Source organism: Macrotis lagotis, chromosome 1, assembly GCF_037893015.1.
Source record: "Macrotis lagotis isolate mMagLag1 chromosome 1, bilby.v1.9.chrom.fasta, whole genome shotgun sequence".
NCBI lineage: Eukaryota > Metazoa > Chordata > Mammalia > Peramelemorphia > Peramelidae > Macrotis > Macrotis lagotis.
Genome location: NC_133658.1, coordinates 928,618,190 through 928,643,498, shown reverse-complemented (window position 1 = coordinate 928,643,498; position 25,309 = coordinate 928,618,190). Strand labels below are relative to the sequence as shown.

The following is a 25,309-nucleotide window of genomic DNA, read 5'->3' as shown; positions in this document are numbered from 1 at the left end:
TGACACAACACTAATTAACCAAAAGCTTTTTCTGTTCTTTTTTGAGATTCCTAGAAATGTCAGCCAAGGTCATCTTGTGGGGAGAGGGGGTCTGAAGGCCTTGGGGGGAGCATGTGTTTTGTGGAACAGAGTTGGAGGCCCTCACACAGCCCTAATGTCAGTGCCTAATGTCAGCGGGGCACCGACTGGGCCCCACCGCAGCAGGGCGGTTCTCTCTCCCTTCTAAGGAGCTCGCTCCGGCTTCTCTCAGTGACCTTGGGGGCCTTTTTGTCCCCCAAACCTCGGGCACCCCATGCTCTGGTATCTAGTCTGGCACCCCACGCTCTTCTATCTAGTCTGGCCACCCCACACTCTCTAGCCTGGGCACCCCACGCTCTTCTATCTAGTCTGGGCACCCCACACTCTTCTATCTGGGCACCCCACGCTCTTCTATCTGGGCACCCCACACTCTCTAGCCTGGGCACCCCACGCTCTTCTATCTAGTCTGGGCACCCCACACTCTTCTATCTGGGCACCCGACACTCTTCTATCTGGGCACCCCACGCTCTTCTATCTGGGCACCCCACGCTCTTCTATCTGGGCACCCCACGCTCTTCTATCTAGTCTGGGCACCCCACGCTCTTCTATCTGGGCACCCGACACTCTTCTATCTGGGCACCCCACGCTCTTCTATCTGGGCACCCCACGCTCTTCTATCTGGGCACCCGACACTCTTCTATCTGGGCACCCCACGCTCTTCTATCTGGGCACCCCACGCTCTTCTATCTGGGCACCCCACGCTCTTCTATCTGGGCACCCCACGCTCTTCTATCTGGGCACCCCACGCTCTTCTATCTGGGCACCCCACGCTCTTCTATCTGGGGCACCCCACGCTCTTCTATCTGGGCACCCCACTCTTCTATCTGGGCACCCCATCTTCTATCTGGGCACCCCACGCTCTTCTATCTAGTCTGGGCACCCCACGCTCTTCTATCTGGGCACCCGACACTCTTCTATCTGGCACCCCAGCACCCCACGCTCTTCTATCTGGGCACCCGACACTCTTCTATCTGGGCACCCCCGCTCTTCTATCTGGGCACCCCACGCTCTTCTATCTAGTCTGGGCACCCCACACTCTTCTATCTGGGCACCCCACGCTCTTCTATCTGGGCACCCCACGTTCTTCTATCTGGGCACCCCACGCTCTTCTATCTGGGCACCCCACGTTCTTCTATCTGGGCACCCCACGCTCTTCTATCTGGGCACCCCACGCTCTTCTATCTGGGCACCCCACGCTCTTCTATCTAGTCTGGGCACCCCACGCTCTTCTATCTGGGCACCCGACACTCTTCTATCTGGGCACCCCACGCTCTTCTATCTGGGCACCCCACGCTCTTCTATCTAGTCTGGGCACCCCACACTCTTCTATCTGGGCACCCCACGCTCTTCTATCTGGGCACCCCACGCTCTTCTATCTGGGCACCCCACGCTCTTCTATCTAGTCTGGGCACCCCACGCTCTTCTATCTGGGCACCCGACACTCTTCTATCTGGGCACCCCACGCTCTTCTATCTGGGCACCCCACGCTCTTCTATCTAGCCTGGCACCCCACGCACCCGACGTGCTGCCCCTTTCCCCCTCTCCCGTCGCCCCCACTCTCCCGCAGCCCCCGCGGGCCGCAGGGGCCCTTCTCTCGGGCAGGGGCCGGTCCGTTACTCAGACGCGGGACCCCCGTTCTCACCCTCAGTCTCCCCCGGCCTCAACACCCTATCGGACCCCCCCGGATCCCCCCCGAGGCCGCCCACCTCCCAGCCCGGCCTCACGGCTTTCTCGATCCCCCCCAGCTGCTTCCCCCATCTCTGACGCCCCGGGCTCCCCGCCAGGCCCCGGCCCCGGGACCCCCACGCGTTCTCTGCGCGGGCCCCGGGGCCACGGGCCGCCCCGTCTCGGCCCCGGGCCCCGGCTCTCCTGGGGAGGGTCCGTGACGTCAGGGCCAGGCGGGGCCCTGCGCCCCGGGGTCCCCCCCCCCAGGCGCTCCTCGCCCCCTCTTCCTTTCCAAAACCCATTCCTCCACATCCGGGCCCCGCGGGGCTCGGCTGGGGCCCCCTCTGAGCTGGCCCCCGCGTCCTCGGCCCAGCCCGGGACTAGTGCCTCCTGGTGGACAAGCTGGGGGCCGGACTACAAGTCCCAGAAGGCGCGGGCGCCGCCGCGCGCGGCGCTCCCTCGGCTTCCGGCCGGGCTTCCGGCGCGCGGTGCTTTCTGGGAACCGTAGTTCGGGAGCCGAGGGGCGCAGGCGCGGCGCCTCGCGGGGCCGGCGGGCTGGGCTCTTTGTCGGCGGGCCGCTCCGGCCGGGCACAGGTGAGGGAGTGCCGCTGGCTGGCAGGCCCGGGGGGCGGCGCGCCCCGCGTCGGGGGCCCGGCCCCCCGCACCCCGGGGCCCAGTGATCGTGGGCGGGATGTCCGGGGGGCGCCAAGGGGGGGCAGGCGGGCGGGGCCGGGAGCGGGTGCCACGGGCGGGGGGGGCTGGGAGACCCTCCCCCCCTTGCAACCCGCCCCTCCCCCACCGGGACCCTCCCCTCTCACCCCCCTCCCCTCCCCCACTCTGGGGTCTTCTTTCTTCCAGGACCGCACTGCCCCTCCCTGCAGCCCTTTTTAAAAAATATTATTTCATTATTTTTAGGTTTTTGCAAGGCAAGTGGGGTCAAGTGACTTGCCCAAGGCCACCCAGCTAGGTAATTACCACATGCCTGAGGCGGGATTTGAACCCGGCTCCAGGGTCCGCCAGGCCACCTCCTTGCCCCCAGGCTTTCTTGATGTTGATGGGTACTCTTCTGCCGTTTGGGCAGCTTGGAGGGAAGCTGGGAGGGGGCTGCACTTTGACTGCAGAGCCTGCTTGGAAGCCCAGCCTGACGCTGGGAAGCAATGTGGAGAGGTCAAGGTTGAAGGCCGCCGAAGGGAAGATAGGCCGGGGAGGCGGCAGTAAGGAGGCTCCCGCATGGAAGGGGGCAGCTCAGGAGAGAGGACCCCCCAGACTTGGGAGGATAGTGGCTCCCCACATGTTCTGATCCCTCATCCCCTCCAGTCCACTGGTTTCATGGCCTCCCAGCCAAGGCCCTCCCAGCCAGCTTGCCTGGAGCCTATGACAGCCCCGTTCAACCATCTTTGTGTCCTGGGACCGTGGAGTGACAAATGGTCATGGGAAGAACTGGAGGCTGGATTGCAAGTTGGAGTCCCGTGGTTCAAATCCTGACCCTGTGCCACGATATCTGTGTGACGCTGGGCAAGTTACCTTAACATCCTCACCTGTGAAACAACAGGGCTGGAGCAGATGGCCTCTGGAGTCAGTCCCACTCTTCCTCCCTGCTCCTCCTTGACCTGAGTTGCTTTCCCTGGCTGAGACTCTGCATACCATTCCATTTTCACCATCACCATCATCGTCCTTACCATAATTCTCACCCCCATCCATCCCCATTCTCCTTGCCATCATCATCCTCTTCTTCTCCATCACTATTCTCTTTATTTTCAACACCATCATCATCAACCTTATCATCATTATCACCAATAGGGAGCTAGGTGGTGCAGTGGATAGAACACTGACCTTGGATTCAGGAGGATGGGAGTTCAAATCCAGCCCCAGACACTTGACAGTAGCTGTGTGACCTCCAGCAAGTCCATTAACCCCAACTGCCTCACCTCCGGGGCTATCTCCAGTCATCCTGATTCCTTTCTGGCCACTGGACCCAGAGGACTCTGGAGGAAAAAGTGAGGCTGGGGACTTAGCACAGCACCCCCCCACTCTTCAAAAACAAAGGACAAACATCCCATCATTGCTTTAAAGGTTGCAAAGCTTAGTTCTCTTGAGTCTGAATTTGAACTCCAGGCTTCTTGATTCCTCCCATTCCAGTTGCTACTGCTGCCTCTCGTCATCTTGGGATTCTAGGATTTAGGGCTGGAAGGATCCTTTGCTAGCAGGTCTGATTGACACAGGCTCAGTGACTTGCTTAAGGCAAGGTGGGGTTTTCCTAAAATCATTTTTTTTCAAGGCAATGGGGTTAAGTGACTTGTCTAAGGTCACATAGCTAGGTAATTATTAAGTGTCTGAGGTCAAATTTGAACTGTAAAATCATTTCTTAAATGTCCAGAATTAGTCATTTACCTTAAGCTCAGACCCAATCACCCTTAATTCTCTCTAGTGGCTCCCTATTGCCTTGGGGATCAAGTAGGAAATCCTCTGGTCTTCAGACCCTCTCCTGACACTTTCCAGTCTTCATAACTCTAACTTTTTGGCAAGGCAATGGGGTTAAGTAATTTGCCCATGGTTACACAGCCAGGTAGATATTAAATATCTGAGGTCACATTTGAGATCAGGTCCTCCTGACTCCAGGGCCAGTGCTCTATCCACTCTGCCACTTAGCTGCCCCCCAGTTTTCATACTCTTTACTCCACTTTGTAGTACTCTTAGATCTAGGGACACTGGCCTCTTGGAAGTTCTTCCAACAATTCCATCCCTCAGCTCTGAGCATTTCTTCTGACTCTCTGCCTCAACCCTTGAATGTTCTCCATCTTATCTCTGTTTCTTGATGGCCCCAACTTCCTTCAGGATCCAACTAATCCCATTTCCCACGTGGAGACTCACCCCCTCTTACTTCTATGTCCTTTCCTCTGTTGATCCCTCAAATTTATCCTGTCTGTAATCTTGTTTGTGTGCATTGTTTGTTGTGTCCCCCATTACATGGTGAGCTTCTTGAGGGAGGGAACTGTCTTTTGCTTCTTTTTGTGTCCTTAGCATTGAGCTGAACTGGCAAATAGTAGGTGCTTAATAAATGCTTACCCAAGTCCATCTGACCAAAGCTGGACCGTCTCCTATCTTAACTAGTTTGTGAAATATTGTCTGAAACCCCTCTGCTCGCTCTCTCAGTCTTGCTTCTGGTCTTTTCAGCTATCCATTTTATTTTATGTTGAATTTGTTTTTATTTTAACTCTTCAGGGATAGGATATCTTCTTAGTATAGGTACTCCCTCCCTCCCAGAAAAGATCAGAATTCCTCTCTTGGTTGGACACCAATGGTACCTTGGAAGAATGTCGAACTTGGAGTCATGAGCCCAAATTCAATTATTGACTCTGCCCCTCGTTAGCTGTATGAACCTGGGCAAACTCTTCCCCTTTGTACTGGACTTGTTTCCTTCTCTATAAAATGGGGTGAAGGAACCTTAATGTTCCCTTCTAGCTCTAGGTCTTTTGGGGTTTTCAAATTGCTATGGGTAAACTGGGCATTTTGCCCATGTCATCAAAGCTGCTTATTATTGGACCCAGAATCAACACCTTTGCAGCTTGGGTTAGGATCTGCCAGGCTCATGTACTCCTTGGGACTTTAAATTCACTCGATTTTTGGTAAAAGCCTTGGCACTGACTAGATTGAGAGCTGGGAGAGACCGCAGAGATAGCTCTACAACCTCCTCAATATACAGAGGAGATTCAAAGAAGGCAACTCATTGGAAGTCACACCCTACAGAGTGCCAGAGGGAGGCTTTGAACCCAGGGCTCTGGGATTCTAAATCCCTGGCTTTCTTCTCGAGGCTAGACTGCTTCTTTTTTAGGTTTTTGCAAGGCAGTGGGGTTAAGTGGCTTGCCCAAGGCCACACAGCTAGGTAATTATTAAGTGTCTGAGGCGGGATTTGAACCCAGGTACTCCTGACTCCAGGGCCAGTGCTTTATCCACTGTGCCACCTAGCCGCCCTTAGGCTGCTTCTTAGAGAGCTTTGTACAAGGACTTCTTTTCCTGTTGACTGAATGAATGCCAGACCCCAGAGGCTCACTTACTGGCATGTCCAGAGATATATGTCATTGTCTATGTGGGTCTTGGGTTGGATGTGCAACTGAGGGCTGTGGTTCCATTCCTTCTGCCACTTTGAACCTTAGTGTTATTTGATGCTTCTGGATAAGGGACTTGCTTAGGTCACCTAGAAAGGACAGGTCTTCCTGATATTTGCTGCCTTCTCATCCACCATACTGTTTTTTCTTCCTTCTCTCCTTCTTTCCTTCTTTCCTTCCTCACTTCTTTTCCTCCATCCCTCCTTCCTTAATTCCTTCCTTCCTTCTTCTCTCCTTCCTCCATCTCTTTCCCTCCATCCCTCCTTCCTTCTTCCCTGCCTCCCTTCCTTCCTCCTCCCTCCTCCCTTCCTCCCTCCCTCCCTCCCTCCCTGCCTTCCTTCCTTCCTTCCTTCCTTCCTTCCTTCCTTCCTTCCTTCCTTCCCTCCTTCCCTTCTTTTTCTCTATCCCTCCTTCCTTAATTTCTTTTTTCTTTTTTTTTAGATTTTGCAAGGCAAATGGGGTTAAGTGGCTTGCCCAAGGCCACACAGCTAGGTAGTTACTAAGTGTCTGAGGCGGGATTTGAACTCAGGTACTCCTGACTCCAGGGCCAGTGCTCTATCCACTGTGCCACCTAGTCACCCCACCTTAATTTTTCCTTTTTTCCCTCCTTCCTTGCTTCCTTCCTTCCTTCCCTCCTTCCTCCATCTCTCCCTCCCTCCTTCTCTCCTTCCCTCCTTCCTGCCTGCCTTCCTGCCTTCCTCTCTCCCTTTCTCCCTTTCTTCCTTTCTTCCTCCCCTCCTCCTTCCTTCCTTCCTACCTTCTTTCCCTCCTTCCTTTCTTCCTTTTTTCCCTCCTTCCTCCCCTCCTTCCTTCCTTTCTATTTCTTGCTTCTTTCCTTTCCTATTTTTGCTTCTTCCTTTCCGCTTTCTCTGGTTCCCTCTCTCCTTCCTAATGTATTTATTATTAAATACATTTATAATTTGGCCTCACCACTCCCTTCTTCAATGACACAAGCCCCAAAACAAGCTCCTCCTTCAGACCAGCAGATGTGCTCTCTGGTACATGGCTAAACAGGTGCATTTGGAGGTGGGCGCCAGCTTTCCTTTTTTCTTCAGTGTACCTACTATGTACTGGACACTGTCCTTAGGCTCCCTCCAGGTCTGAGAGGTGGTGGGGGTGCTTCGTCCTGGCTCACCCCTGCTCCCTTCTGTCTCTCAGGATACCATGTTACACCAGCTTTATCCTTTAACAGTGGGCAGACCTAGAGGCAACAAAGATTTTTTTATCATGTTGCTGATATGGTGGGGCAGAGCTCTGGAATACAGGCCCTCTTGGTAAAATAGGCTTTAATTCCCCACAGCTGTCAGCCTATTTAGATTTCTTCTGGGATTAGGTTAGGATGAAGAATAGGGTGAGGGGAAGTAGAGACTAAAAGGTCAAAAAAGGTGAACCCCTCGGTAAAAAGGAAGATGATGCTAAAAATGGAAGTGAATGCAAAGCTGTTTATTGAGGGAAAGTACAGAGGGCTGGGTCCAAGCAGACTCCATAGTGGGAAGAGCAAGTCTTTTTATAGGGTATTGGATATAGGAGGCGGGGTGGTATGATTTCTATATGGATAGGGAGCTGTCAGGGTCTCCATGGAGGATGTGTTTTGTTTGTTTGCTGAGATTGGGCATTGTTTGGAATTTCCATGGAGGTCAGGAAAAGATAATCAATTGAACTCTGCTGGGCAGGAATGAAACTCAGACTTGGATTCCATGGAAAGGTGGAAGAATAAATGATTGGGATAAGATCAGAGAATTTCCGAGTTCTTGACCTTCTAAGTCTAGTATCTGAAGGGTTAGAGGTAGAGATGTAGCCAAGCTGGAGTGCAAGTTAGGTTATGGGGCTTAAGTAGATGAAGGAATTGGAAATAAGATGGAACATCAACATGGTTTTGGAAGTTTCTGGTATGAGAGCAGGAGTTGGGGTGGAGAGGGAAATGGGGAACCAGGCACTGAACCCCTTGGAAAGGGAAGGATAATGTTCTCAAGCTGAGTAGATCGCAGCCACCAGGATATGACTTGACTGATAAACTTGGAGACATATATATATGTTTTAGAATCATAGATTTAGAGTTGAAAGAGAACTCCAAAGCCTTGGAGTCCAACCTCCTCATATCATAGTTGAGGGACAAAGAAAAATGACATAGGGTCAAAATCTACTAAGTATAAGAGGCAAGATTCGAATTCACATCTTCTTAACGTTTAAGTCTTATGCTTTATACCAAGCTGTCTCTTGATCCAAGCTCTCAATGGGCATATGAAACAATGCTCCAAATCAGTCATTAGAGAGATGCAAATGAAGGCAACTGGGAGGTGGCTGCCACCCTGTACCCATCAGATCGGCAGAGACAACAGTAAAGGATAGTGACAAATTCTGGAGGGGCTGAGGAAAAAACGATCTATTAATGTACTGTTGGTGGACTTGGGAATTGGTTTGGTATTCTGGAAAGTGGTTTGGTACTATATCCAAAAAGTTACTAAACTTCATACCCTTTGATTCAGCAATAACAGCATTAACCCTATGCCTTAGTTTTGAAAGAAAGGGGAAAAGGATTTGGCGCAGCTCATTTCATGGGAGCAAAAAACTAAACACAAGTGGGCTGCCCCTCAACTGGGAACTGAGCATATTATACAATAGAAATGTAATGGGATTGTCCTGTAAGAAATGATGAAAGGGGTGCTTTCAGAGAAATCTGGGGAGATTGATATGAACTGCTACAGAGCAAAGTGAGCAATCAGTCATCAGTAAATATTCCTCAAGGACCTACAGAGTGCTAGGCCACTCTGCTAAGGATTATAAAGAAAGGTTAAAGAGAGTCTCTGCCCTCAAAGAGCTCCCAGGCTATTGGAGGAGACACAGGAACAGAACTAGGAGATTAACTTATACAAGAACAACAATCTTGTAAGGAGAAACAACTTTGGAAAAAAATCTAAAAATTTAGATCAGTGCAAATGACCAGTCACAAATCTAGAGAAGCCATTGGGGAACACGCTGACCTTCTCTTTGTTGGGGGGTGGCTGACTCAGGGTCCAGAACAAGACAAAGACATTGGACATGGACATAGATTTTGCTTGACTCTGTATGTTGGTGATTTCTTTTTCTTTTTTCCCATAGGGGGATGAAGTTAGGAGGAAAAGAAAAGCAATTTTTTGAAAAAAAAAGAATTTAAAAAGAAAGTGAAGAAAGTAGATGGATGAGACCTCCAAACATCCTGCTCATGCTGAATAGCATGATGGGAACCTTGGGGTCATCTCTTGATTCTGACCCATTTATTACTACTCTTGGTCCAGTGATTTCAGCAGTTTTGAATTCACCTGATGATATCTGGCCAATCATCTCACACCTTTTCCACAAAGAGACTTCGTTAAACAGAGTTACCTCCAGGTTCAAATTAAAAACCCTCTGGGTTCTTAAAGCCTTTTGGAACCTGCTCCTCCTACTTTTCAGTCTTCTTTCCCTTCCATGTCTGCTAGGATCCAGATAATGGCCTCTGGGGTGTGTTGTACAGGATGCTCCCTCTTCAGCCTCAACCCTCCTCTTTCTTTTCTCTGCTTCCCCATCTTCTTCAGAAAGACCCTTTCTTTTCCCCATTTGTGCCTTCCCTCTGAGCTTATCTCTAGTTTTGGTGGCTTCAGTGGATGATAGACTGGACCTGGACTCAAGAAGACCTGAGTTCAAATCAAGCTTCAGACACTTACTAGCTGTATGACCCTGCCACTGAGCTTTTGTCTGCCTCAGTTTCCCTGTCTGTTAAAATGGGGATAATATCTTCCAGGCTTGTTGCTTTACAAACCTTTAGGTGCTGTCCAAGGTGCTAGCTCTTTTTTCCCCCTCTTTTCATGTGCAATTCTCTTATTAGTGCTTGGGAGTATTGGAGAAGTCACTTTCACAGTTCCCTTCATCTTTTTTTCCCCCCATATCTATCTTTTGTCATCTTTACCAGTTTGCCAGTTATTAGGGCTACTCAATTGTCATTTTAAGCCTTTTCAGAGGGGCTGACTCCTCTTTCCTTTATTTTCTGGCAACTGTGCTTCCATTTTGTCTGTGGATCTCCAGGGGCTATGGGACTCAGTCCAGGGAATTCAACCAATGGAGGCCTCACACACCTTTTGAGCTTGATAGTGGAGGGGGTAGTATTTGACTGAGGGGCACAGGCTAAGTGGTCAGAGCTGGCATTTCTCCTCAGGTGTCCTTATCACCTAGTCAGAGTTTGGTACATAGGCTCTGTGGGCATGTCAGAGCAGCTTTTATTGGCAGCTTGGTTGTCTACCTTAACTGTAACTCCTTCTTCACCTTTGCCTCTTAGATTCCCTGGCTTCTTTCAAGGGTCAGCTCAAGTTTATGCAGCCTTGTTTATGAGATTTTCCCTGATCTCCTTCCTGTTGCTAGTGTCCCCCCTTACCTTGGGTTTACATTGTATAAATGTCTTTGTGTTGTTTCCTCCCCAACATATTAGAAGCTCCTTGTAAGCAAATCTTTTTTCATTTTTATCTTTTCTTTGGGCTGCTAGGTGCCTCACTGGTTAGAGTATGGGACTCAGAATCAGAAAGACCTGAATTCAAATTCTGTCCCAGACACGTATTTTACTGTGTGACCTTGTATATGTCACTTAGCCTTTCTCAGCCTCAGTATCTTTGACTATCTCCCAGAGTTGTTATGAGAATGAAATGAGTCAATTAGATTTAAGAGACTTTGAAAACCTTAAGGCATTATTAAAATGCTAGCGATTATTTATTTATATGTCCACTATCTGGCACGTGTTGTTAGTCATTCAGTCTTGTCCTGGTTTTATCTTTTTCTTGACAAAGATACTGGAGTGGCTTACCATATCCTTTGCCAGTGTGTCTGCATTTTATGGATGAGAACCTAGGGCAAAAAAACTGAGGAAAAACCTTACCTAGGGTCACACAGTTATTAAGAGGCCACATTTGAACTCAGATCTTCCTGACTGCAGGCTTGGTGTTCTATCTACTCTACCACTATTACAAAGAATTCTTAATAATTACTTGTCTATTGTTGATTTATTGATATTCATATCCCTTCTTGCTGGTAGGAAAGAGCAAATCTCTACCTGCACTATTTAACAAACATTTATTAACCACCTTTGGATTATCACACTCTGGCTTCATAACCAGGTGACTTGTGAGAAATGTCTACAGACACGCTCATCCTTCCTCATGCCTTCTTTCTTCTGCCATAGCTCTGCCTTTCCAAGACCTTACTCTTTATCAAGACGAGAGCATTGAGGAGACTGAGAAGGGAGGAATGATTTCTGGGTTCCTGCTCACCAGGTTTCAGGTGAGTTGAGGCTTCTCCTCTTCTGGAATACTGTATCATTTCTCAGACCTTTATCCCTGGTGGTAGCTCAGGCAGGCCCAGTATAGGACCCTGAGCCTCAGTGGTCATCTCCCAGAAAGCCAGTTATTCCTCTGGAAGCTCTCTAGAGTTATAGATCCTTACAGCTAGGATCCCTCCATAAGAAAAGCAGACTCACTTCAGAATCCACATTGGCAGATTAAAGATGGTCAGCCCCAGTGATTCAGCAGTCCAGTTCACAGGGTTCGGCTAGCTGACTGCCAAGGTTCCTTCCAACTCCACAGTGTTGCTTTGTCCACCCTAGGTACGTTCTTACAACATGGTGGTGGCCAAGCGTGGGTTCTTGAAGCTCCTGAGAGCCTTCAATGAAGTGCCAGGATAGCATAAAGTCTTGTTCTGGTCATAGATGATCCAAGGACCTGTCATCCAAGGATCAACCTCAGTATTTTTCAAGAAGCCCTTCCCCAGAAGGTTGCCACTGGGTGAGGAAGAGTTTTTTCCCTGAGGAAGATTTTTAACTACCCAGATTCCCCAAAACAGTCTGCTCAGGGTGGGAGAAGCTGTATTCTATGGAAGTAGTGGGAGACTCCCAATTCATCTTTTCATCCACCTTTACACTTTTTGGGCCAGGCACCAATGATTTCACAAATCTTTTACTATTTGGTAAAAATAGCTAATGGCTGTTTGTGTGTGTGTACTTGTCATTATGCCTTCTAAATATGCCTCTGATATCCAGTTATTCATTCATGCTAGATGATGAGTGGAGTGAGGGCAGGGATCATAGGGTTTTTGTTTTTTCACCTCTGTGTCTTGCCTGGCTTCCTAGCACAGTGATTAATAAATGTTTACATTTACTGGGGACTAATTTTCATTAAGGCCTTTATAATACCAAGAAAGGCAGTGGTTTGGGGGAAAGAGTATGATGGGCATAATAGTGGCTGGAAGTAGGACTTTTGTTTATAAGATGGTAGACGCTTGCTGATGGAAATGTGTATCTGTAAGGCTCTGTCTCTCTAACATACGGACCTTCCATTTGGAACAGTGCTGATGAGTTAAATCTGCTTCCAGAGCATTCGCTTGTCCAAGTCATAGGCCTTTTCTAAGTTTTAAGATAAACAATTTAAGAAACATTTACTGTGATTCAGAATTCTGTGACAGTTATATATAACAGTTGAAATATAACAGTTTGTACTCTACTGGACCCGCATGAACAACAAAAATTGTGCAATGCTCATAGACAATTTGTCTCCCAAGTTGTTAAAGAGGGTTATACTTTGCAGAGAAGACCCAGAGTTTGAATCCATAAAGATAAGAGAATAGAGGTGAGAAGACAGACCTGACAACTGTATCACCTAAGTGTGAAGCTGAACGTGATAGATACTGCAGTTGTTGAGAAGGAAGTCCAGCCAAGCAGAATAACCTGGAAGCAGATAATCAGAGAAATTATCAGTTGATCATCTGGTTTGACTCAGACACGAGGGGTTAGTCATGTAGAGCATGGATCAACTCAGCTTAGCAATGGAACCATCCAGTCAACATGGAAATTGTTCATCAAGAATCTTTATGGAGAGATCATGAGACAGAGAGAGGACCCTGAAGTCTGAAGTTCCATTACTGAGTTACCATGATGTTGGTTAAAAATTAATTCTTTAGCTTTTTTTTCCCCTAAGGAAATAGTTATGTTTAAGATCTAAAAGTATTATTGTAAGTGGTTGATTTTGTGTAAGTAGAAGTTCCATGGAGGGGGGGGATGAACAAGTGATATCATTAGTAGGGAAGGGCATTCCTTCACACCAATGGAACCCATGGGACCAAGAGTATAACCATGTGGAGGTTCTTCTCTGGAGTGGTTTGGAGAGAGCCAAGCCAGAGAGTGCAGGGGAAGAGTGGGAGGCCACCGCACCCTCCCAATAACAAATCTAATTGGGAGACATGCTCTTGTATTAGTAATGCAATTTTAGACTTTAAATGACCTGGTAGCTGGGTTTTCTCTTTAGTAAATAATTTGTTAGACTGGACTTGAGCCATAAAGAGTAAATATCTATATGACGAACTCCATAGTTTGGTGCAATACAAATTGAGTCTCAGGTCCAGAGGAGAGAGGGCTGCTTTGGTGACACAGAGATTTTAAGTGGCTTGTGACCCTGGACAAGTCAGTTAGGTTCTGCTTGCCTCAGTTTCCTCATCTGTACAGTTAGAGTAATGACCGCACTGCCTTCCAAGGTTGTGAAGATCAGATAGGTGCTTAGTCTGGCACAAAGAAGGTATAAATGTTAGCTTTTCTTTGCCTCCTCTTCCATCTCCTCCTCCTTGTCACTGTCATCATCATCCTTGATAGAGAATGTACGGGGTAGTGAGTGGAAAGAAATCTGACCTTGGAGCCATAAGACCCAAGTGTGAATCCTGGCATGGATATGTATTTTGTGCCCAGAATCACTTCTCTCTGGGACTCAGTTTCCTCATCAGCAAAATGAGGGGATTTGGATTCAGGTTCCTATTGTACTTTGCAAAACCCCGTGTATCCTGACACTTCCCTGACTCTCCCATCCATGGGTCTTGGCTATTTCAGGAGTCAGTGACGTTCAAGGATGTGGCCGTGCATTTCACCTGGGACGAGTGGAGTCAGCTGGATCTCGCCCAGAGGGCCCTGTACAGGGAGGTGATGCTGGAGAACTATGAGAACCTGGTCTCCCTGGGTAAGGACAACTCTCCCTTGGACTCAGGGGCGAGTCACTCTGGTGTCATTTCAATGTCACTTGTTCAAGGCAGGGGCAGAGGGGAGGGTTATGTCAATATGTGCCTAGGATGAGGATTTGTGTACCAGACTACTGAGTAGTATATATAAAAAATGTTAGGAGACCCCCCCCCCCCAGTCCTCTGTGGGTGATAGCATATTTTGGTTCCCTGTCCCCAGGTGAAATCCCATAGTTTCCTTGTGGTAATCCTGAGGTGGCTATTCAGGTGAAGACTATTGCTGAGGCCTTAGACCAGATACCCGAAGACCTGAAGTTGCCTACTCTTTCAGAAGGGAGTGGGGTAGGGGTGATGTAAATGAAAGAATGCTCTTTTTTTTGCATCCAAATTAGTATGTGATCCATTCTCTTGAACTTCTCTTGGAAGCCAACATAATCCTATAGAAGTCCTCAGTATCACCTTCACTCTAGAACATTCTGAGAGGCAGATTGACTTTGAGCATTGGAGTATGGGGTTGCAGAATGCCATCTGTTTCAATGGAAGAACTAATACTGGCAGAATCACAATTTCCTTAATGAGCTGATACTGCATCCTTTTTCACCGCCCTCTTTTCCCTAAAGATAATTGAATTTTGACTTGGTTCTCTGTCCCTAGACCTCCCTTTTCCTCTTTTCATGGATAGGCCTCCCAGTTTCCAAACCAGATGTTATCTTGCAGTTGGAGAGAGGTCAAGTACCATGGATGCCAGAAGCCAAAGTCTCAAGAGGCATTTATCCAGGTGAGTGAAATGATCCCAGACAGCTATGGTAGATGGGAGCCAACTGCTTGGTCAGGTGACTGCCCTTTGGAACTGTCCTCCCAGAGAGTGTGGGGAAAATAGTGGGCTGCTGTTGTTGGGTGAGTTCTTTCTTGGTTTATTTAACTAGCTGCTCCCAATAAACCAGCACAAGCCAGAGAAGGGGACACTGCTGTTTCCATTCATATAGAGTGAAGACTGTCTTGCAGTTGAGGGGAATGTGAGATAAAGAGAAAAAGAGAGCTTATTTATTATAGCACTCTGTAAGAAGAGAGGAAGGTTTGTTAGGTGAATTCTATAACTAGTTACAGGAGCTTCAGGACTTTATCATTGTTAGTATAGCTGGTTACCCTGAAACCATATATGATTTGTGAGACAAGATAAACAATGAGTAAGTCTTTGGGTTGGGCAGTCCTCCTTTATAACACTATTTGTGTCAGATAGAGGAGGAAAGAAGATGCTAATGGGAACCCATGTGGTAAGCAGGCAAATGGTGAATTCACCACAAAATAGAATTTATATGTCACCTCTTAGTAGTCTGTTCTTAGCTCTTATAAATCCACTTTTCTTAAAAATCATTTTTTTTTGCAAGGCAATGGGGTTAAGTGGCTTGCCCAAGGCCACACAGCTAGGTCATTATTAAGTGTCTGAGACCAGATTTGAACTCAGGTACTCCTGACTCCAAGGCCGGTGCTCTATCCACTGTGCCACCTAGCCGCCTCTTTAAAAATCATTTTTAACAGTAGCTGGTGGAGTTAGTTCATAGACTCTGCTCTTCTAATTCACCAAATCAGTTTTCTGAGTTCTCCTTTCCCCTGCCTCCCCATATTTCTTATCCTCAGATAAAAAGTCATTCCTTTTAATTTATTTTTAACTTAACAAATTCTTTCAAAATTTGCTTTCATTCACAAACACAAGAATCTGTACATAATTAGTTATAACTAATATATTACATATAATGATTACCAGTAAGTAAATAACTAGTGCCTTAAGCAAATCACTGTACATTTACTCTCATTTTATCCTGACAGCAACACTGGGCGATAAATGCTTTTGTAATCTCCATTTTACAAGTGAAGGAACAGAGGTTAAGTGACTTATTCAGGGTTATAACAGCTAGGATCCGAGGCTGAATTTGAACTCAGGTCTTCCCGACTCCAAGTCTAGCCTCTGAATCCCCCAGCTGCCTCATTTACTAGTGACCATCAAGATTCAGATCCAAATGTAGGGGTGGCTAGGTGGCGTAGTGGATAGAGCACCGGCCTTGGAGTCAGGAGTACCTGGGTTTAAATCCGGTCTCAGACACTTAGTATTTACCTAGCTGTGTGGCCTTGGGCAAGTCACTCAACCCCATTTGCCTTGCAAAAAACAACAACAACAACAAAAAAACCTAAAAAAAAAGATCCAAATGTATCTCAGGTTGTAAGCTTTGAACAATTTTCAGTGTTTTTTTTTTCCCCTTAAAGTATTTATTAGCTGCGATAAGAGAAACAAAGTCTTAATTTACTTTCCTGTGACATTCTGAGCAATTTTTCCCTTGTGTATTTTTCCAGACCTTGTTGTCGCATTTATCAGAGTTAGTAAGCGTGGGCATGTTTTTGCTTTGCTTCTTCAGTCTGTATCATTCATGGGTTTGCATATTGGTTTGTCTTCTTTCTATTTGTATTTTCTTATGGTATAATAATAGCATATCATTAAGCTTGTATCATAAGTGAGCCATTATCCAATTAGATGTGTGGTCTCTTTCCCAGTTTTTGCTGTCATGAACAATTATGAATATCTCATCAATCATATAATATATACCACTTTCAGATTTGTTAAGTCCGGGGTGGGGGGTGTTGGTTGATACTCCCATTGGCAACTGTGCTACTATGACCATTTTAATGCATAGATGCCTTTTTGTAAAGTCTTAGTTGTGGGATCACTACCTCAGATGGTCTAAACAGTTTTGTAGCTCCATATTACTTCCTGAAGATTGTATTTGTTGAGACAATTTACATCCACATTCCTATGATAATGTGCCTATTTTCTCACATATCTGCCAGTCTTGAATTTCAAAATTATCTTGGTCAGGTTAATAGAGTTAAGGTGATATGATAATTATTTTAATTTTAATTTTTCTAATTACTAGAGAATTAGAACTTGAATTTTTCAGGGATTTTTATCATTTTTTTTAGGAATTAAAATTTGTGAGCTCTCATTTGGGCACATCTACTGAGAAATAAGTCTTGTTCATGTGAATTCCTTTTAGCTTCCCATAATTTTTGAATATCATTAAAAAAAGTATCTAAAACATATTTTTCTTTTGATCCTTCTAATTACTTTTCTTCCTAAAATATGAATTTTATTTTAATTTCCTTTTTTTTTTGCAAGGCAAATGGGGTTAAGTGGCTTGCCCAAGACCACACAGCTAGGTCATTATTAAGTGTCTGAGACCGGATTTGAACCCAGGTACTCCTGACTCCAAGGCCAGTGCTTTATCCACTACGCCACCTAGCCGCCCCCATTTTAATTTCCTTTTACAAAAATTTAAAACATTGCCAAAGAGAAAATAAGAAAATTGAGCATGTAAGATGAAGCAAAAAATAAAAAATAAATGATTGTAGGTCTGTAAAACACCGCTGTGTACTAATTTTAGCCTAGCCTCCCAGAAAGGAGCAAATCACCTTTAACATGGTGGTACTTCTAATTATCCTTGTTTTGCTGAACTCATTGACTGTTTTTTTCTGTATTTGGCATCAATTGGGTACTGTTATTTTGGGGTCATTTTGGATGTTGTTAGAATTGGCTTTCTTTATGTAGTACGGTTCAATTCATATTCCTCTGGTTTTTACACCTCTGCCACATTTGGGGGGGGGGGCTATTTCCTTTTGGCTTTGTATCTTCCAGCATACTTCCAGGGACAGGGCAGACACTTCATGAAATGCATTCAATTATCACACAATAATGTTCCATTGTAGTTTTCTACTCTCATTAGCTTGGCCATTCCCCAATCATTTGGTTGCACTTGTTTTCAAGTTTTTGCTATTACAAAATTGCTGCTAAGAATATTTTTGGAATTTTCTTCTTATTAGAATATCATTTTTTATAAGAAGTAGATAAGGAAAACTTCTCTTCCATCCACATACTTTCTTTCTTTTTCATTTTGGAAGTATTTCTTTTCTTTTCTCCTCTTTTTTTCACTTAATAATATTTTATTTTTCCAATTACCTGTAAAGATAGTTTTTAATATTCATTTTTATAAGATTTTGAGTTCCATTTCTTTCTCCCCTTCTTCCCTCCTTCCTTCTTTCCCATGACAGTGAGTAATGCAATGTAGATTATACATGTACATTCATGTTAATTATTACATTAGTCATGTTATAAGAGAAGAATCAGAACAAAAGGAAAAAATAATGAGAAAGAAAAAACAAAACACAATCACAGAAAAGGTGCAAATAGTATTCTTTGATCAGTATTTAGTCTCCTGGATGTGTTAGTATTTTCCATCATGAATATTTTCAAATTGTCTTGGATCATTATATTGCTGAGAAGATCTAAGTCAGTCATAGTTGATCATTGCACAATGTGGTTGTTACTGTGTACAATGTTCTGGTTCTGTTTACTTCACTCAGCAGCATCAGTTCATGTAAGTCTTTCTGGTGTTTTTCTGAAATTATTATTTATCATTTCTTACAGAACAATAGTATTTCATTTCATTCATTTACCACAATTATTCAACCATTTCCCAATTGAGGGGCATGCCCTCAATTTCCCATTCTTTGCCTCCATAAAAAGAGCTGATGTAAATATTTTTGGCACATATGGATTTCCTCTTTTTTATGATCTCTTTGGATATAGACCTAGTAGTGGTCTTGCTAGATCAAAGAGTACACAATTTGTTGCCCTTTGGCCATAGTTCCAAATTGCTCTCTAGAATGGTTGGATCAGTTCACACCAGCAATGTATTAGTATTGCAGTTATCCCATATCTTTTCCAATATTTATAATTTTTCTCTTCTGTCATATTAGCCACTCAGATAAATTTGAGGTGATACCTCAGAGTTATTTTATTTTCCATTTCTCTAATCAATTATAATTTAAGCGATATAGGTACATTCTCAAGGTCTTGCCTAAGAACTTTGAAATTGATTGTGAAGCATGGGAGCTAAAAACCTTTTTCTGCAATCAAACTCCTTTATATGCTCTCCTTTTTTTCTTTTACTAGATATAAATTTGGCAAATCTTTACCATGGTGACAAAACCCGCTTGTGTTTATTTTTGTGTTTTTAAAAATAAATAGATCACTGATTAAATTTAGAATTTATTGGGGCACATGAAGTGATCTTTGTTATTTAGCTACATTTTTAGTATTATACTGAATTTTAAAGAAGCAAGGAAGGTTAGAAAGTATAGGAATAAATGAGTTTTCCTTAAAATGATAACCAGTATCTACCTATCTAAAACCATCAACAAACAATATATGTAATGGGGATAAACTAGAAACATTCCCAGTTAGATGAGGGGTGAAACAAGGATGCCCATTATCACTACTATTATTCAATATTGTGTTTGGAATGTTAGTTTTAACAGTAAGAGAAGAAAAAGAAATTGAAGGAATTAGAATAGGGAAGGAGGAAATGAAAGTCTCACTCTCTCAGAAACTACTTGAAACCAATTAGCAACTTTAGCTAAGTTGCAGGATATAAAATAAACCCATATAAATAATCAGCATTTCTATATATTACCAACAAAGCCCAATAGAAAGAGAAATTCTATTTAAAATAACTACAGATAACATAAAATGCTTGACAATTACTTTTGAAGACAAATTCAGAAACTATATGAACACAATTACAAAACACTTTACACAAATAAAGATCTAAACTTTTGGAAAAATATCAGCTGCTCATGAGTAGGCTGAGCTAATGTTATAATGTAATAAGTGTAATAAAAATGACAGTGTTATCTAAATTAAATTACATATTCAAAACAAAAAATTATTTTTCAAAAAATTATTTTTCACAGCTAGGCAGAATAATAATAAAATTCATCTGGAGGAATAAAAGGTGAAGAATATCAGGGGAATCAATGAAAAAAATGCAAAGGAAGTTGGCCTAGCCATACCAAGTCTAAAATTATAAAGTGGCAGTCATCAAAATTATCTGGCTAAGAATTAGAGAAGTGGATCAGTAGAATAGATTAAGTATAAAAGAAATCTACATCTAACATTCTTGCTCCTGGCATAAGAACTCATTATTTGACAAAAACTGTTAAGAAAATAGTATGGTAAAAACTAGACCGAGACCAACATCTCACATTCTATACTAAGATGATAAGGTTGAAATGGGAACAAGATTTAGACATAAAGGGTGATACCATAAAGTAATTAAGAGAGCAAGGAATAGTCTTATCTTTTAGATCTATAGAAAGGGGAGAAGTTTATGACCAAACATGAAATTGTGAAGATGGCTTTGACTGCATTAAATTAAAAGGTTTTGCATAAATAAAATCAATGCAACCAAGATTAGAAGAAAGATGGGAGATAATTTTAACAGCTAGTGTTTCTGAAAAAGTACTCATATCTAAAATATATAGAGAACTGAGTCAAATTTATTAGAATACAGTCATTTTTCAGGTTAAACTGTGGTATATGTATGTGATGGAACACTACTGTTCTATTAGAAACCAGGAGGGAAGGGGCAGCTAGGTGGCGCAGTGGATAGAGTACCAGCCCTGGAGTCAGGAGTACCTGAGTTCAAATGCGGCCTCAGACACTTAATAATTACCTAACTGTGTGGCCTTGGGCAAGCCACTTAACCCCGTTTGCCTTGCAAAAATGAAAACAAAACAAAACAAAAAAGAAACCAGGAGGGATGGGAATTCAGGGAAGCCTGGAAAGAAAGATTTGCTTTGGGCTAATGCTGAGCAAGATGAACAGAACCAGAAGAACATTGGATACCCTAACAGCAACATGGGAATGGTAATCAACCTTAATGGATTTGCTCATATCAACAGGGCAACAATCAATCAGGCACAATTTTTGAGATATCTGCAATGGAGAATGCCATTTGTATCCTGAGAAAGAATTGTGAAGTTTGAACAAAGGCCAAAGACTTTCTATGTACCTTTAATTTAATTTTAAAAAATTGTCTTATTATGTAATTCTGCTATATTTCATATGTTTCTTCCTTAAGGATATGATTTCTCTCTCATCACATTCAACTTAGATCAATACATACTATGGGAATGATATAAAGACTAACAAACTGCCTTTGTGGGAAGCAAGATTGGGGGGAAAATTGTAAAACTCAAAATAAATAAAAACTTTCTAAAAAACATGGTCAAAGGATGTGAATAGGCAGTATTCAGATGAAGAAATTAAAACTACAGTCATATGAAAAAATGCTCCAAATCATTGTTTTATTTTATTTTTTTTAGATTTTTACAAGGCAAACGGGGTTAAGTGGCTTGCCCAAGGCCACACAACTAGGTAATTATTAAGTGTCTGAGACTGTATTTGAACCCAGGTACTCCTGACTCCAGGGCCGGTGCTTTATCCATTACACCACCTAGCTGCCCTCCAAATCATTGATTAGAGAAAAACATTTTAAAACAACTCTGAGGACCATTTCATAGCTGTCAGATTGACTAAAATGATAAAAAAAAAAAAAGAATTGCTTAGAAATCCCTTTTCAAATTGACTATATGCCTCAGTCTTTTTGGGTATTCTCTTCTATGGACTTGAAATCTGTTCCTGAACCTATACTTTGGGATATTTTCCCTTTATGATTCCTCAAATACATCAATCAGGTTTGTAGGCTGACAGATTTGGGGTGTGGGGAGATCTCTCTTAGATCTGAGAGATCATTTAGTGCAATTCTTTTCTAGATAAACCCCACTGAACCAAAGGAATTTGCTTAATATCCTGCTACTATTAAGAAACAGAACTGGGATTGAAAACTAGGCCCTCTGACTTCCTTTCCACCACTACATTGTCTCTCCATCTTCCCTTTACATTCAGTTTTGGAGAAATCCAGTAATTCTGAACTTTCCTCCCTTGCTCCATTTTCCAGATTGGTCACTTTTTTCTTTAGAAATTAAGTTTTATTCCAACTTAGTATGAATTCATTTTCTGCTGTTTCCATTCTGTTCACCTTTCTGTCTGCCAAGATTTTATATTGGGTTTTTTATTGAGTCTCTTGTTTTGAATGACATCTAAAGACAATTTTAGTATTCTGGAATAGAATTAATATAGATCTTGGCACTGTTAGTGTGCTATTGTCTCCTGGACTACCTTGGACTTCAGTTCCCTCTCAACAGAGTTTGTCTTACCTTTCCCAAAAGGAGCATCTTCCTCCTTGTTTAAAGGCCTAGAAATCTAGAACTAGAGCACTTTGGGTTCTCCCTCACAGATATTAGTGACTGTTGATATTTTTTTTTCTGATTTCTTTCAGACTCTCTTGACCATTATTCTAAGCATGAAATCCAGGCCTCACCCCCCACGTGTGACATTTCTGTGGAAGCTCCATCACAGCCAAGCCCACTAAAGGATCATCCCTGGTATTCTAAGCCAGGGAAAGTTGGGGAATGGAATATCAGGTTACAGAGAAAGGAGACTAAGCAGGAGAAACTATCCAAACAAGCAGTGGTCATCCACAGAAAAACTGCCAATATGGGGAGCGTCCCTGAATGCAATACATTTGGAAGAAGTTTTAGTCTGGGACCAATCCTTGTTTTACAACCAAAAGTTCCTACGGGAAAAATCTTCCTTAAATATGACACACAAGGGAAGAACAGAAAAGCCTTTTCAGATCTAAATAAACGTAATAGGATTTCCTTAGGGAGTAAGGTTTACAAGTACAATAAATGCAGAAAGCCCTTCACGTACCACTCAGATCTTATTCAGTTTCGAAGACTCCATCCTGGAGAAAAACTGTATGAATGTAATGAATGTGGCAAAACTTTCAGCAGGAGGTCATACCTTACTCAACACCAGAGCATTCACACTGGAGAGAAGCCCCACAAGTGTAATGCATGTGGGAAAGCCTTCAGTCGTTGGGGAAGCCTGATGGAACACCAGAGAATTCACACTGGAGAGAAGCCCTATCAGTGTAATGAGTGTGGAAAAGCCTTCAGCCAGAGGGGTCACCTGATTAAACATCAGAGGATTCACACAGGGGAGAAACCTTTTCAGTGTAATGAATGTGGCAAAGCCTTCACCCAGAGAGGACATCTTATTGACCATCAGAGAACTCACACTGGAGAGAAGCCCTATCAGTGTAATGAGTGTGGGAAAGCTTTCAGTACATGTTCTTCCTTTATTAAGCATAAGAGAATCCACATTGTAGAAGTACTACCTAGCCAATGTGAGAAGGCCCTCAGTCAGTGGGGAAACCTTACAGAACATCCAAGTATTCATTCAGGCTCAAAACCTTTTGAGTGTGATGACTGTGGGAAAACATTTAGTCAGAGGGGAAACCTTAATAAGCATAGGAGAATTCATACTGGAGAGAAACCCTTTGCATGCAATGAATGTGGGAGAGCCTTCAGCCAGAGTGGACATCTCACAGAACATAAGAGAATTCATACTGGAGAAAAACCCTATCAGTGTAATGAATGTGGGAAAGCCTTTCGACAAAACTCAAACCTTACTCTGCATCAGAGGATTCATACTGGAGAGAAACCCTTTAAATGTAATGAATGTGGGAAAACCTTTAGCCATAGGACATCTCTTATTTATCATCAAAGAATACATTCTGGAGAGAAGCCCTATGAATGTACTGAATGTGGGAAAGCTTTCAACCAGAGAGGAAAACTAACTGAACATCAGAGAATTCATACTGGAGAGAAACCTTTTGAATGTAAGGAATGTGGGAAAGCCTTCAGTCATAGGGGGAACTTTACTGAACACAAAAGAATTCATACTGGAGAGAAACCTTTTGTATGTAATGAATGTGGAAAAGCCTTCAGTCACTGGTCATCCTCGATTTATCATCAGAGAATTCATAATGGAGACAAGCAACATAAAAGAAAATGTGGACAAGCCTTCAGTCAGAGGGGACATCTTACACAGCAGAGAATTCATCCCAGTGAGAGACCCCCTAAGTGGGGTGAGTGTGGGAAAGCTTCCAGTACCAGCTGAACCCTTGGAAAGTGTCAGGCCATTCATGTGAAATTGCAGTGACCATGAAGATCCATTTGGGGCAAATTTATCTTACCACAGAGACTTCAGACTGGAGAATCCCTCAAAGACTGTAATAATGTGGGCAAAATTTCATAAAGTCTTGTTATTTGTCACATAAGAGAGAATCAAAATTGCAACCTTTGTTGCATATTGTTTGGGGCTATGTTGTCATAGGGGAAGACATTGCCTAAGTGAGGTCACCATGGTTCTGAACCAGTCTCTAACCTATTGATTTAAACAATCATTTGGTATGTCTTTTTGTTCTAAACTTTATAATAGTAAACAAAAAATATACAAATATTACAAAAAAATAAAAATATTCATAGATTAAATCATAAATTCCATTACTTAAAATTTGTTCAGCGTTTAATAGTTTATATTTACTATGGGAAGATAGCAACACAAACATCCCATTGATTTCCTGGTCCCCTTCAGAATGCTTTTTTCCTCTACTGATTTTTCAGATTTATGTTGTTGCTGTTACTTAGGTCTTTTTAGACAATTTCTATACTGTTCCGTTAATTTTTCTTGATTAATTCAGTCTTCATCACTTCATGGAAATCTTACCATAGTGTTTTGTAATCTTTACATTAGTCCTTTCTTGAGGCACACTGATATTCTGTGACATTTACATATTCCGATGTGTTTAACCATTTTCTCAATCATAAACACATGGGTTGTTTCCAGTTTGGGGTTATTAACACTAAAGCCCTTATGATTATTTACTTAAGAAGTTTGTTTGTCCTTTTCAATAATGCGCTTAGTGCATTAAAATCAATGGGGCAAAGATTATTAACCCTTTTGTAGCATTTGATGCTTGTTTTATAGTACTTTCTAGAAAGTTTGGACCAGTGTACATATCTATGATTACTGTAATTATGTGCCTGTTGTGATTTTCACAGTTCCATCATTGTTGAATTTTTATCATTTGATTGAACTGTCTTTACCAACTTAATGAGTCCAAGGTAGTCTTTTGTAGTTGTTTAATTTATAATTCCTCCAGTTATTAGAGTTGGGATAAATTTTCAACCCAAGTCATTGTTATTTTATAAAATAATCTTTCAATTTTCAGAGTAAAGGAATAAAAGGAATAAAAGGACTAAAAAAAGGAATAAAAATGACTAAAGCAATTTTTTTTACCCAAGACAGGGACATATTTAATATGGATTATGTTTAGTTGGAATTTCTTCTGAGATTTAAATTAGTTTTACTTGGGCTTGGATGGATTCAGTTTATGCCTTTTCTGGTCTGGGGTTTAGCACAGAATCAAAGAAAGTTAAAGCTGAATGGGAGGATTAATCATGATCTATTATGAAGGTTCTTAACCTGGAATTTATGATTTTGTTTTTAAATATGTTTTCAATTACTGGATTGCATTAGAATTTATTTCTTTTTGTAATTTCATATTTTATGCATTTAAGGTTTTGAGAAGGGCTCCATAGTCTTCACCAGCCTGCAGACTCCAGGGAGTCCAGAAGACCATGGCCTCATTGGAATTGATGCC

General features: G+C 43.1%; 1 protein-coding gene across 3 annotated transcripts; it reads left to right on the top strand.

Moving 5' to 3' along the window:
* Window positions 1-2,277: 2,277 nt before the first annotated feature.
* On the top strand, window positions 2,278-25,116 carry LOC141511116 (uncharacterized). Of its 3 annotated transcripts, XM_074220407.1 has the most exons (5): window positions 2,278-2,337; window positions 11,035-11,132; window positions 13,720-13,846; window positions 14,527-14,622; window positions 22,076-25,116. In XM_074220407.1, the coding sequence occupies exons 2-5, from the start codon at window positions 11,100-11,102 to the stop codon at window positions 23,761-23,763; spliced, it is 1,944 nt and encodes a 647-aa protein (XP_074076508.1). In that variant the 5' UTR covers window positions 2,278-2,337; window positions 11,035-11,099; the 3' UTR covers window positions 23,764-25,116. The 3 variants fall into 3 exon arrangements, with proteins under 3 accessions (XP_074076508.1, XP_074076517.1, XP_074076513.1); XM_074220416.1 differs by lacking the exons at window positions 2,278-2,337; window positions 11,035-11,132 and having other exon boundaries at window positions 13,744-13,846; window positions 14,562-14,622; XM_074220412.1 differs by lacking the exons at window positions 2,278-2,337; window positions 11,035-11,132 and having other exon boundaries at window positions 13,744-13,846; window positions 14,499-14,622.
* The last annotated feature ends 193 nt before the right edge of the window (window positions 25,117-25,309 follow it).